Source organism: Tursiops truncatus, chromosome 17, assembly GCF_011762595.2.
Source record: "Tursiops truncatus isolate mTurTru1 chromosome 17, mTurTru1.mat.Y, whole genome shotgun sequence".
NCBI classification, from domain to species: domain Eukaryota; kingdom Metazoa; phylum Chordata; class Mammalia; order Artiodactyla; family Delphinidae; genus Tursiops; species Tursiops truncatus.
The window spans coordinates 4825207-4840267 of record NC_047050.1 but is presented as its reverse complement, the minus strand read 5'-3'; the positions used below and the strand labels follow the sequence as shown (position 1 = coordinate 4840267).

At 39.0% G+C, this 15061-nt stretch overlaps 1 protein-coding gene across 1 annotated transcript; it reads left to right on the top strand.

Moving 5' to 3' along the window:
• The first annotated feature begins 6796 nt into the window (after nucleotides 1-6796).
• On the top strand, nucleotides 6797-14607 carry LOC101339340 (short-chain dehydrogenase/reductase family 16C member 6-like). The gene is made up of 4 exons (XM_019925411.1): nucleotides 6797-7117; nucleotides 7284-7306; nucleotides 12491-12652; nucleotides 14538-14607. The coding sequence occupies exons 1-4, from the start codon at nucleotides 6797-6799 to the stop codon at nucleotides 14605-14607; spliced, it is 576 nt and encodes a 191-aa protein (XP_019780970.1).
• The last annotated feature ends 454 nt before the right edge of the window (nucleotides 14608-15061 follow it).

The window sequence follows — 15061 nt, the reverse complement described above, 5'->3', positions numbered from 1 at the left end:
CCCAGCAAGGATCTCATTCAGATTTGATGGAGAAATTAAAACCTTTACAGACAAGCAAAAGCTGAGACAGTTCAGCACCACCAAACCAGCTTTACAACAACTGCTATGGGAACTCCTCTAGGCAAGAAACACAAGAGAAGGAAAAGACCTACAATAACGAACCCAAAACAATTAAGAAAATGGGAATAGGAACATACATATCGATAATTACCTTAAATGTAAATGGACTAAATGCTCCCACCAAAAGACACAGATTGGCTGAATGGATACAAAAACAAGACCCATATATTTGCTGTCTACAAGAGACCCACTTCAGACCTAGGCACACATACAGACTGAAAGTGAGGGGATGGAAAAAGATATTTCATGCAAATGGAAACCAAAAGAAAGCTGGAGTAGCAATTCTCATATCAGACAAAATAGACTTTAAAATAAAGACTATTAGAAGAGACAAAGAAGGACACTACATAATGATCAAGGGATCAATCCAAGAAGAAGATATAACAATTGTAAATATTTATGCACCCAACATAGGAGCACCTCAGTACATAAGGCAAATACTAACAGCCATAAAAGGGGAAATCAACAGTAACACATTCATAGTAGGGGACTTTAACACCCCACTTTCACCAATGGACAGATCATCCAACATGAAAATAAATAAGGAGACACAAGCTTTAAATGATACATTAAACAAGATGGACTTAATTGATATTTATAGGACATTCCATCCAAAAACAACAGAATACACATTTTTCTCAAGTGCTCATGGAACATTCTCCAGGATAGATCATATCTTGGGTCACAAATCAAGCCTTGGTAAATTTAAGAAAATTGAAATTATATCAAGTATCTTTTCCGACCACAATGCTATGAGACTAGATATCAATTACAGGAAAAGTTCTGTAAAAAATACAAACACATGGAGGCTAAACAATACACTACTTAATAACAAAGTGATCACTAAAGAAATCAAAGAGGAAATTAAAAAATACCTAGAAACAAATGACAATGGAGACACGACGACCCAAAATTTATGGGATGCAGCAAAAGCAATTCTAAGAGGGAAGTTTATAGCAATACAATCCTACCTTACGAAACAGGAAACATCTCGAATAAACAACCTAACCTTGCACCTAAAGCAATTAGAGAAAGAAGAACAAAAAAACCCCAAAGTTAGCAGAAGGAAAGAAATCATAAAAATCAGATCAGAAATAAATGAAAAAGAAATGAAGGAAACGATAGCAAAGATCAATAAAACTAAAAGCTGGTTCTTTGAGAACATAAACAAAATTGATAAACCATTAGCCAGACTCATCAAGTAAAACAGGAAGAAGACTCAAATCAATACAATTAGAAATGAAAAAGGAGAAGTAACAACTGACACTGCAGAAATACAAAACATCATGAGAGATTACTACAAGCAACTCTATGCCAATAAAATGGACAACCTGGAAGAAATGGACAAATTCTTAGAAATGCACAACCTGCCGAGACTGAACCAGGAAGAAATAGAAAATATGAACAGAACAATCACAAGCACTGAAATTGAAACTGTAATTAAAAATCTTCCAACAAACAAAAGCCCGGGACCAGATGGCTTCACAGGTGAATTCTATCAAACATTTAGAGAAGAGCTAACACCTATCCTTCTCAAACTCTTCCAAAATATAGCAGAGGGAGGAACACTCCCAAACTCATTCTACGAGGCCACCATCACCCTGATACCAAAACCAGACAAGGATGTCACAAAGAAAGAAAACTACAGGCCAATATCACTGATGAACATAGATGCAAAAATCCTCAACAAAATACTAGCAAACAGAATCCAACAGCACATTAAACGGATCATACACCATGATCAAGTGGGGTTTATTCCAGGAATGCAAGGATTCTTCAATATACGCAAATCAATCAACGTGATACACCATATCAACAAATTGAAGGAGAAAAACCATATGATCATCTCAATAGATGCAGTGAAAGCTTTCGACAAAATTCAACACCCATTTATGATAAAAACCCTGCAGAAAGTAGGCATACAGGGAACTTTCCTCAACATAATAAAGGCCATATACGACAAACCCACAGCCAACATCGTCCTCAATGGTGAAAAACTGAAAGCATTTCCACTAAGATCAGGAACAAGACAAGGTTGCCCACTCTCACCACTCTTATTCAACATAGTTTTGGAAGTTTTAGCCACAGCAATCAGAGAAGAAAAGGAAATAAAAGGAATCCAAATCAGAAAAGAAGTGAAGCTGTCACTGTTTGCAGATGACATGATACTCTACATAAAGAATCCTAAAGATGCTACCAGAAAACTACTAGAGCTAATCAATGAATTTGGTAAAGTTGCAGGATACAAAATTAATGCACAGAAATCTCTGGCATTCCTATACACTAATGATGAAAAATCTGAAAGTGAAATCAAGAAAACACTCCCATTTACCATTGCAACAAAAAGAATAAAATATCTAGGAATAAACCTACCTAAGGAGACAAAAGACCTGTATGCAGAAAATTATAAGGCACTGATGAAAGAAATTAAAGATGATACAAATAGATGGAGAGATATACCATGTTCCTGGATTGGAAGAATCAACATTGTGAAAATGACTATACTACCCAAAGCAATCTACAGATTCAATGCAATCCCTATTAAACTACCAATGGCATTTTCCACAGAACTAGAACAAAAAATTTCACAATTTGATGGAAACACAAAAGACCCCGAATAGCCAAAGCAATCTTGAGAACGAAAAATGGAGCTGGAGGAATCAGACTCCCTGGCTTCAGACTATACTACAAAGCTACAGTAATCAAGACAGTATGGTACTGGCACAAAAACAGAAAGATAGATCAATGGAACAGGATAGAAAGCCCAGAGATAAACCTACGCACATATGGTCACCTTATCTTTGATAAAGGAGGCAGGAATGTACAGTGGAGAAAGGACAGCCTCTTCAATAAGTGGTGCTGGGAAAACTGGACAGGCACATGTGAAAGTATGAGATTAGATCAGTCCCTAACACCATACACAAAAATAAGCTCAAAGTGGATTAAAGACCTAAATGTAAGGCCAGAAACTATCAAACTCTTAGAGGAAAACATAGGCAGAACACTCTATGACGTAAATCACAGCAAGATCCTTTTTGACCCACCTCCTAGAGAAATGGAAATAAAAACAAAAATAAACAAATGGGACCTAATGAAACTTCAAAGCTTTTGCACAGCAAAGGAAACCATAAACAAGACCAAAAGACAACCCTCAGAATGGGAGAAAATATTTGCAAATGAAGCAACTGACAAAGGATTAATCTCCAAAATTTATAAGCAGCTCATGCAGCTCAATAACAAAAAACCAAACAACCCAATCCGAAAATGGGCAGAAGACCTAAATAGACATTTCTCCAAAGAAGATATACAGATTGCCAACAAACACATGGAAGAATGCTCAACATCATTAATCATTACAGAAATGCAAATCAAAACTACAATGAGATATCATCTCACACCAGTCAGAATGGCCATCACCAAAAAATCTAGAAACAATAAATGCTGGAGAGGGTGAGGAGAAAAGGGAACCCTCTTGCACTGCTGGTGGGAATGTAAATTGATACAGCCACTGTGGAGAACAGTATGGAGGTTCCTTAAAAAACTATAAATAGAACTACCATATGACCCAGCAATCCCATTACTGGGCATAAACCTGTAGAAAACCATAATTCAAAAAGAGTCATGTACCACAATGTTCATTGCAGCTCTATTTACAATAGCCCACAGATGGAAACAACCTAAGTGTCCATCATTGGATGAATGGATAAAGAAGATGTGGCACATATATACAATGCAATATTACTCAGCCATAAAAAGAAACGAAACTGAGCTATTTGTAATGAGGTGGATAGACCTAGAGTCTGTCATACAGAGTGAAGTAAGTTAGAAAGAGAAAGACAAATACCGTATGCTAACACATATATATGGAATTTAGGGGGAAAAATGTCATGAAGAACCTAGGGGTAAGACAGGAATAAAGACACAGACCTCCTAGAGAATGGACTTGAGGATATGGGGAGGGGGAAGGGTAAGCTGTGACAAAGCGAGAGAGAGGCCTGGACATATATACACTACCAAACGTAAGGTAGATAGCTAGTGGGAAGCAGCCACATAGCACAGGGAGACCAGCTCCCTTCTTTGTGACCGGCTGGAGGGGTGGGATAGGGAGGGTGGGAGGGAGGGAGACGCAAGAGGGAAGAGATATGGGAACATATGTATATGTATAACTGATTCACTTTGTTATAAAGCAGAAACTAACACACCATTGTAAAGCAATTATACTCCAATAAAGATGTAAAAAAATAAAAAAATAAAAAGCTACATAAACTAAAAAAAAAAAAAAAAAAAGCAATAATCTTTAGGGAATTCTTCCTTTCCTGTGCGTGTTAACTTCAATGCAAATTATTCAAATATATCAACAGGAAAATAAATGTTATTTCATAAAAAAAAAAAAAAAACTCAATGCCTAATGTTTTGAAAGTGACTCAGGTTCAGTCCATACTCATTTAATCCAGTGAAGGCCCAGATGCTTTCCTGGGGACTTTTTGTGTCCCTTTGGAAATTCACATAAATATTTATAACAGTGCTCTTGCAGTAATGCTCTTTTATATCTTTTCTCGGTGGAAAGTTCTGGCTGGTCAGGACTGACAGCAAGATGAAAGTAGCCTGGGTCTTTTGGCAATCTCACTTGGGTCCCAGAGACATCTCAACGTTAATTCCTCACTGACTTAAAATGAAATAGATGTAACGCAAAAATAATTCTTTTTACCAGACTCAACTTTTGCATTTTTGTTTTTGTTGTTATATCTCTTGTCATCTGGAGCTTGGCTGTGAAGTCACTGTGTGGCTTCAAATTCCATCCTCATTATTTTTAACTGTGTGACCATGGGCTAGTTGGCTTAGCCTCTTAGTAACTCTGATCTCTCAACTGTAATACAGGGCAGCGCTTGGAAGAGTTAAATGAATCAACGCATGCAGAACACTTAGAACTTGCCAGGTGTGTAGGAAGAGTCCAAACGTATTGCTGTTGTTATTATTATTATGGTGCTAGTGTTTGTTATTTCCTCAAGAAGCTGTGGTCTGTTTTTTTGTTTTGTTTTTTTATTTAAGTATAGTTGATTTACAATGTTGCAGCAATCTCTCCTGTACAGCAAAGTGACTCAGTTATACATATATACACATTCTTTTTCATATTCTTCTCAATTATGGTTCATCACAGGATGTTGAATATGGTTCCCTGTGCTCTACAGTAGGACCTTGTTGTTTATCCATTCTAAATGTAATAGTTTGCATCTAACAACCCCAAACTCCCAATCCATCCCTCTCCCTCCCCTCCTCCCCCTTGGCAACCACAAGTCTGATCTCTGTGCGTGTGAATCTGTTTCTGTTTTGTAGATAGGTTCTTTTGTGCCATATTTTAGATTCCATATATAAGCGATATCATATGGCATTTGTCTTTCTGTTCTGACTTACTTCACTTAGTATGATAATCTCTGGTTACATCCATGTTGCTGCAGGTGGCATTATTTTGTGTTTTTTTATGGCTGAGTAGTATTCCATTGTACATATTACCACATCTTTATCCATTCATCTGTCGGTGGACATTTAGGTTGTTTCCATGCTTTGGCAATTGTGAAGAGTGCCGCTGTGAACATAGGGTTGAATGTATCTTCATGAATTATAGTTTTTTCCAGGTATATGCCCAGGAATGGGATTGCTGGATCATATGGTAGTTCTATGTTTAGTTTTCGGAGGAACCTCCATACTGTTCTCCATAGTGGCTGCGCGAAATTACTTTCCCACCAACAGTGTAGGAGCTGTGATCCGCTTTAATGTGGGTTTTTATAGGTGTCCGCATCTAACTTATACAGAAATGATCATGTAAGAATGTTCAAGTGTAACAATATGATTATCAAAAATCAAGGAAATGTCACCAAAGACAAAAAATGCTCCATTATTTTATTTTTTAAAAGGTGGGTCTTGGCAAAAGGCACATTAACTCCAGAAAAAGCCTGTTCTAATGGTAAAGCCTTGGGCACTCAGAAGACCTCTGTCCCCAATCCAGATATTCCCTATTTTGTTAGCTGCCTATGTGACATTGAATAAATCTACTCAATCATTTTAGTCTCAGGTTTTCACTATAAACCAGTAATAACTGTACCTGGTTTGACTCTCTCAGAGGGATATTACAAATGTCATGTGAAAACATAAAAAGACTTTATTTGTATTACAATAAATATTATTTCTACGTTATTGAACAACTTCTTAATGAAAAGCAAATTTCTATTAGATATGAGATCATGAATCGAGTTCATGTAATAGAAAACTGACCAGACTAAGAATCCGAAGTCTTGGTGTACAAGTCACATAATGTTGGGCAAGTCGATACTCAAAGATCTTATGTCCCTCACTATGAAGCTGTCCTAGTAACATGCGATCTACCTGTAGGTCAAATTAGATTACCTGTAGGTCAAACTAGATTACCTGTAAGAAAGCGCCCTGTAAGTTGGAAAGATTCTTGTTAACATAAAATATTTTCATACTCATTATTTATATAATTTAAGCATTCAAAGATGGTAGTAGTTATTGCTGAAATTTGTATTTTGAAGAACTGATGTCTCAAAGGTAATTTCCCTTGGACTAAGTGCTTTACGTGTTTTGCAGTTGTTGTGATATGTCATGAATTTATCAGTTACCTCTTTCCTAATTAAGACGTTCCTTTCTTCAGTGAATTAACATGAGTACAATTTTGGACACCTCCATATTTTGGGGGAAATTTCTATATTATATTTTAGAATCTTTAGTTTACAGGATAATTCCCAAGAAGAAGAAGAATGTTGCTGGAAAGATTGTCCTTATAACAGGAGCTGGAAGTGGACTTGGGAGGTTATTGGCCATAACATTTGCCAGCCTTGGAGCCATTTTAGTTCTATGGGACGTTAACGAAGAAGGCAACATGGAAACGTGTCGAATGATCAAAGAAAAGGATGATGTGAAAGTATTTGCCTACACACGTAACTGTGGCAACAGGCAAGACGTCTACAGAGTTGCTGATCAGGTAAGCTGATTGGTGTTCTTCTTAGTTTCTATGCCCAAGAAAAGCATTGCATCTAGTATGCTTTTACAACGAGAAGAGGAGAAAATCTGTCATCCACTTCCTCTGAGAGTTCTGTGTGCCTCTCGCTTGATTCTGCATGTCAGAAATCTGACTTTGTGGCCTCCAGAAAGGGAAGCGGAAGAAAACAATGCAAGTGGGCGTTTGCTGAGCCTTTTGAGTTGTTGCCCAGCTGCTTTCTTCTGGTGACTCATTTGCCATCAGAGGTCAGTGAAACTAGAACTAGCACTGGCTCTGCTGTTCATTTACCTAGTTACCTGTCCTCTCTACGTCTCTGTTTCTTTATCAGTAAAATGAAAAGATTGGACCAGATGATCTTCAATATGACACTCAGCTTTAACTTAAGTCTCTGCATTGTATGATCCCAATATACATCCACTGTCAGCCTGTACTGAGGGTAGAAAGTATGGAGGATAGGGGAGAAGCATTAAGCATGTTTCTAGACTAAATTTCCTCTTAGATTTAGCCTGTGGATATTCGTTCTAACTTCACACTAAATATCGATAAATACTTTAATAATAACAGCTACTTGCTGTGCAGTTTCCACGCACTCTAACAACGGTCTAGCTGCTGAGTGGTGTTTCGACCATATGCCTTGGGTGAGGTGCAGGGAAGATAAATACGCAGATGAAGCAGAGAAACCAGAAATAGTGTCACAGTCCTGCTCGACTAACAGTTCCCTGGGGAGAACACGGCATGCCACGCAGGGCCACCAGGGGAAACACCAGGCTGGTCAGGAGGCAGGTGAGACAGAGGACGTGGACCAGAGACTTTATTGTGCTTTCCACAAGTAGGAACAGGTGAGGCAGGACCAGTAGGCTTAGGATGGATTGACCTGAATCATGTCGGCAGGATCTGGGCCACACAGGGCATCCCTGGCCATCTGATACCTGACCCTGGGGCGATTAGGACAGGTGTACGGTAGTCTACAGAGTGAGAGCCCAGTAAGGGAGGTGCTTGGGGTGCAGACTTAATCAGCTGATCAAGAGGGGGAATGGACTAGCCTCTAGCCAGGGCCTCAAAACTGGGTGAAGACAGGACAAGACAAAACACGATATTACCAGGAGCTATTATTCTAAGCACTATAGGCACCTAATAACTCATTTAATAAAACACACACAGCCCTCTTGGGAGTATATTGTCATCACCCTCCCCATTTACAAATGAGGAAACTTAGGAGTGAGGAGAATGTGTAAGTTGCCCAAGATCCTGAAACTGGTCATAGGCGGAGCCAAACCCACCAGGACTTGGAGTCAAAGTCGCTCTCATCCTCTGCACCATGATCTGAAAGGGTGCACACAGCTCGGTTTGATAGCAGAATCTCCAAGAGATTGTCCTTCCCTCTGGCAATCCATGCTCCAAACGTAGAAGACACTTACTTACTCACTCAGAAAACATTGATCAACTCCCGGCTCTGGGACACTTACCTTCTGAAACCTCCTCTTCACTTTTCTCCTTCAATTTCTATCGCCTCCTTTTTTCTTTGGGGCCCCATAGGATTTGTTCTTTATAATGCACCACCAGCTAATGAGAATATAACCTAGGGATTATATATAGATCCCTAGGTGTATTTTATTTATTTAATTTATTTTTTAAAAGAAATTTATTTATTTATTTAATTTTATTTTTGGCTGCGTTGGGTCCTCGTTGCTGCATGCGGGCTTTCTCTAGTTGCAGTGAGCGAGGGCTACTCTTTGTTGCGGCGTGCAGGCTTCTCATTGCGGTGGCTTCTCTTGTGGTGGAGCATGGGCTCTAGGCGCGTAGACTTCAGTAGTTGTGGCTCACAGGCCCTAGAGCACAGGCTCAGTAGTTGTGGCGCATGGGCTTAGTTGCTCCGTGGCATGTAGGATCTTCCCGGACTAAGGCTCGAACCCATGTCCCCTGTATTGGCAGGAGGATTCTTAACCACTGCGCCACCAAGGAAGCCCCCACTAGGTGTATTTTAGAACAGAACAAGTGGAATCAATATCAGTTCTTATTCTGCAAAAGCAAAAACAGTGTGACAGGAAAGGTTCACAGATGAAGGTCTTTGGGGTGAGCTCAAGGAAAGAGCTTGCGGAGGAGGGGCCCCAGTCCCAGTGCCACCACTAAGTCACAGATCAGGACTCTGAGGTCTGCAGCATTATTATATATAATCTTTATAATAAAGTAGGTACTATAACATTGTCCACTCTACTGATGACAAGAAACCAAGTCATGAAGCAAATTAGAGACAGAGCTGAGCTGTGATTCCACCTGCCTGGCGTCAGGGGCCCTGGTGCCTCCCCAGTAGTGACCCACAAACGTGTCAGCAATGAAACGACGGCCTCACAATCCTCTTCCTTTTATCAAAAGTATTGTAATCTCCAGCACCCCCCATGGATCTTTCCTTTTCGTTTAAAATTTTCTTGCTGTCTAGTAGAAAACCAGGCTAAAAACTGTAATCAAAAACTGTATTTTCACCATTGAATGTGATATTAGCTCTGGGCTTTATATATGACCTTTGTTATACTGAAGTAAGTTTCCTCTTTAAGAATTATTTTCTCTACTTCTTTGTTCTAACATTATTATTTAAATAACAATGTTAGTAAGAATTGATAATAATATGTGATTAAGTGATATAAAAGTAAAAAGGTGTTATGAGAGAGAATAAAGGACATATACTTTAGAATGGGGAGGAGGAGTCAGTGATAGTTTCTCAGAGGAAGTGACACTGAAAACTGAGACCTGGGGACTTCCCTGGCAGTCCATGCTTCCTCTGCAGGGGGCATAGGTTCGATCCTTGGTTGGGGAACTAAGATCCCACATGCCACACAGAGCAGCCAAAAAAAAAAGAAAAGAACACTGAGACCCAAAAGTCAGAGAAGTAGGAATTAACTAGGTAAAGAACAAGTGGGAAGAGCGTCTAAGTACCCTGCACAAAGCCCTTGAGATCAGAAGGAAATGGGGATTCTTAAGAACCTGAAAGAAGGCTGCTGTGTCTTAGCACAGTGAGCAAAGTAGAGAGTAAAGTCAGGTGAGGTTAGAAGCCATAAATACATTTTCCCCCCCAGAGGAACCATTGTTCACCATTTACCATCACATCACTGTTCATCATACTTTTCTACTTTTGTTTCTTTGAAATTCTCTATAATAAATATTTTAAATAAAATAATGGATGAAAAATTCATATTAGCTGACGGAATGGCCTTAAAGGGAAAATGTAGTATTATTGGAAATAGACTTCTAGAAAATTTGAAGGAAGCGTGTCTACAAAAGAACTCTACACAGAAGAGTTTCAAAGCTCTGGAATGAGGCAGAGATAAAGTATATCTGGTTGGAAAGGACAGCCGTGAATGGCGAGAAGAGTTTCAAATGATAAAATCAGAAATGAGATCTTTGCATTTGCTAAGAAACTTTTGCTGATAACTTAACAGAACATTAGTTGCAAAAGCTAGAGGGTCAAGGCCACAGAATAAATGTAACCAGCCAAGAGGAGGTGGCATGGTAGCCAATGACAACAGTGATATTAAATGATGGCCCGTATAAACGTGGAGTTCCTAAGTTCATAAAAGATAAAAACTAAGTCTCTAGAAAAAGAAAGATGAATAATCCTAACTGCTAGAGTATGAAATGAACACTGATGTGTAGATTATGTTTTTTCCAGCTTCACTGAGACATAATCATCATATAAAATTGTGTGAGTGTAAGACGTACAAATGTGTTGATTTGATACATTTATATGTCGCAAAATGATTACCACCATAGCATTAGCTCACACCTCCATCTCATCACATAATTACCATTTCTTTTTTGTGGTGAGAACATTTAAGATTTACTCTCTTAGCTACATTCAAGTATGTAACAAAATACTGTTAGCTATAATCACAGCTGTATTTTAGATCCCCAGAAATTGTTAAGGCTATAACTGGAAGTTTGTACCCTTTGATCAATATCTCCCCATTTCCCCAACCTCCAGCTCTTGGTAATCACCACTCTGCTCTCTATTTCTATGAATTGAGCTCTTTTCCATTCTCCGTACAAGTTACATCATACAGTGTTTGTCCTTGATTATTTCCCTTTTCATAATGCCCTCAGGTTCCATCCAAGTTGTCACAAATGGCAGGATTTCCTTCTTTCTCGTGGCTGAATGATATTCCACTGTGTATGTGGATTTTCTTCATCCATTCATCCACCCACGGACACTTAGGATATTTCCATATCTTGGCTACTGCGAATAATGCTGCAATGGACGTGAGAGTGCAGATATATCTACAAGGTCCTGATGCCAAATCCTTTGGATTTATACCCAGAAGTGGAATTGCTGGATCATATGGTAGCTCTATTTTCAATTTTTTGAGGAACCGCCGTATGGTTTTCCATAGTGGCTGCACCAATTTACGTTCCCACCAGCAGTGCACAAGGATTCCCTTTTCTCCACACCCTCACCAGCTTTTGTTATCGCTTGTCTTTTTGATGATAGCCAGCTGACAGGTATGAGGTGACATCTCATTGCAGTTTTGCTTTGCATCGTGATTGAGCACCTTTTCATGGGCTCAATTTCATGTGCATGTTGGCCATTTGTATTTCTTCTTTGGAAAACTTTTTTTAATAAATGTTGGAGCCCTTTAGGCTATGGTTCTAAGGAAATTTTAGGAGAAAAAATATAAAGACTAATTACCAATATCTAATCACAAGAAATCAATCAGCTTTCAATAATCAGCTGAGAAAAATAGAATTTTTGAGGCAGTGTGGTTCGAATAATAGAGAAGCGTAATATAAAAGTAAAAATGTCAAAGTAATGACTAATGGGAGCTTCATTACATGCTCATCCCATCTCAACTCCAACTGATTTCACAAACATCTAAGTCTGCTTAACGTGGTAACAATAGTCTGCCTAAAATAAAGACACAGGACACATGCTCAGGGGATGTTTCCTTTTGGTAATAAAATTTTGCAATTTTGCTTCTTAATAGTGTACAATTGCTTGATGTTTGGACTGAAAGAGAGAAAAGAAAAATACAAAAAAAAAAAAAAAAATCTCAAAGCCGTTCCTTCCACAGGTGAAGACCATCACAGAGCAGACAATCAATAAAGGCCAGGCGTTCACTCTAAAAAATTAAATGTATCAGCACTGGTCCCAGTGTTGGTCATGAGAGAAAACACAAGGCAGTTCCTGATATTTACATTGGGTTTGCATATTTAGAGACATCTAATTAATGACATCTAATTAATTACTGTAATCTACTTAATTATCAAGTTAATAACTTGATATCTAAAATTTAATAATTAGTGCTCACGATGGCAGCAAAAAAAATACCACTCTGACAACATAACTTTTTGTTGTTTTCATTCCAGGGATCCACTTCTGCTGCCTATACTGGAGCAGGAATGTGTTGCCCCAAAAGTTTTAAATGCTATTTTAGAGGAACAGGTTTACTGGATAATAAATGCTATTTTAGAGGAACAGGTTTACTGGATAATGCCCACACTTTTGCATGTTGTGTTGCTCCTTAAAGAGTAAGTTAATAATGACTTCTCTATCATTTTGGTCATGTGTGAACAAATTGTCTCATCATTGCTTCCTCTTTTGCCAGAAAGCAACCTCATACCTTTTAAATGATAAAGGAAAAGTAATATTTAAATAGTTCAACGGTAATTATTGGACTGTTTCTATCTGGGCTTGGTTACTCCAGACACTGAGAAAATTTAGAAACTATTGGGTCTTACAGAGTACAAATTATTAACTTCAAGAGAAACAAATAGAACACCAATTTTTTTCGTGAATTCTTTTGGTTCAGCTAATGTAAAACTCTATTTTGAAAACAAAGGACAAATAAACCTGAGTGTGTTGACGGAAAAGTATTAAGGATATTTGGTAAGTTCCTCACTGCTTTTAGTAAAAGAGCACCGGCACCTTCATGCTAAGAGTTCTAGAGTCTTTGCGGGTGGATTCAGGCCAGGCCCGCTGTCTTCTCTGGAACAACGTCTCACATTTAACAGGAGCCTATATGTGCCCGACTCTGCATAACAGCCTTGCATGCATTTTATCACACTTAGGGAATCTGAAGATTACAGAGTAAGTCATTTTTACAGGATTAAACAGCTAATAAACTCTGGAACAAAGTTTTCATCTGATTACGATTTTAAGCTCTTACCATCAGATATACTCCTCCCCTGCTGTAAGTTACTAGCAGAGTGGAAAACACAACCGGTGATTCACTATTATGAAATTATGTTATTAATAAATCTAGAACTTTCTTTACTATTTATATCCTCTTCAACATATTTTTGGGACCTGTGGGTTTATTCACGCATTCCCTGAACAGGGAGGCACACAGGAGATTCTAAGACACCACCTCTTGTTCATCCTGCCTTGGCCGCTGAACTAGGTCAAAGTCCCTTATGTTGCAAACCCTCACATCTCTCCCTTACTTTTGTAGCACCCACCACACTTGTGGGCTGCGTGTATGATATCTGTCCTCCTTGCTGATAGCACACACGGCCTGAGGACAGGACACAGTTTCCTGCTCCAGCTAACACAGAATATGCAAGCAATAAATAATTGCTAAGTTGTGTTGAGTTGAGCAGAGCTGAGCTGATCTAAGCAGAACTCAGCCGAAGGCACAGTTCCTCTCTCTTCAAGAAACTAAAGCAATGATTCTCCACCTCGGGTGTCCACTGGATCACTTAAAACAACTGATGCCTGCCCCCTCCCGAGGAGTTCTGCTTTAATCGGTCTGGTTTTCTTTCTACTTTTTGCTACCATGTGTTAGTTTAGTAAATCAGGATATACACGGTCTTACCACAGAAGGCAGTGAGTTAACATATGAAGGGACTTCCCTGGCGGTCCAGTGGTTAAGACTTCGTCTTCCAGTGCAGAGGGGGCAGGTTCCATCCCTGGTCGGGGAGCTAAGATCCCACATGCCTCGTGGCCAAAAAACCAAAATGTAAAACAGAAGCAATATTGTAACAAATTCAATAAAGACTTTAAAGACGGTCCACACCAAAAAAAAAAAAAAAAAAATGGCTAAGCTGTGGCCTGAGCATTGGGATTGTTCAAGGCTCCCTGGTTGTCGGACTGCGCTCAGCGCACGTGACGCAGTGTTTGCCCATCCTTCTCAACGGTGACACGTGCACAGTGTGAATCACGACAACTCGCACGTTGTGTAATTCAAAGTAATCTTTACAAAGATGTCCCTTTTCTGTTTGTTTGTTTTGGAGGGGGCGGGTTTGGCTGCGTTGTGTAGCTTGTAGGATCTTAGTTCACCCACCAGGGATGGAACCCACGCCCCCTGCAGTGGAAGCACAGAGTCCTAACCTCTGGACCGCCAGGGCAGTCCCTAAAGATGTCACTTTGACTCCTTTTAAAGGATTCTGATTTTTTTCCTCTGCTTTTCTCTAGAATAATATCTCCAGACATGATGATCACCCTTGCCGAAACATTGGAATGGACACCTCCGTGGCTTTGTTGACAGGTCAAGAGAAAACAGGTGAAGTTCAGACTGAAAACGAGAGGAAACACCTATAGCTGAAGCCTCACATGCGGTAATAAAACCAAGTGTTGTGAGGATAGACCTTTTGGAGCTCTTCCTCACGCTTAGAGCTGTCCAGTCTACCGAGGATTACTGAGGCTTTCACAAGGGCTAGCCTACTTCCCAGGACATGGTTTGCACACTGATAGTTTCCCTAGGCATTCAAATTATATATTTGACAGTTTTTCCTGTCACTTTTTAGTTTGGTAAATAAGGATAGTGCAGCCATTCCAATGAACTCAGAGAATATAATGTATTAATAAAAACATATTAATGCAAATTGACACTAATTTAATTTTTAAATAGTATATGATACTTTTAGAAAAGGAGTCATTATAAATAATGACCTTGTAAATCAGGGTTTTAGGATGATAATTTTTCAACATCAGATGTA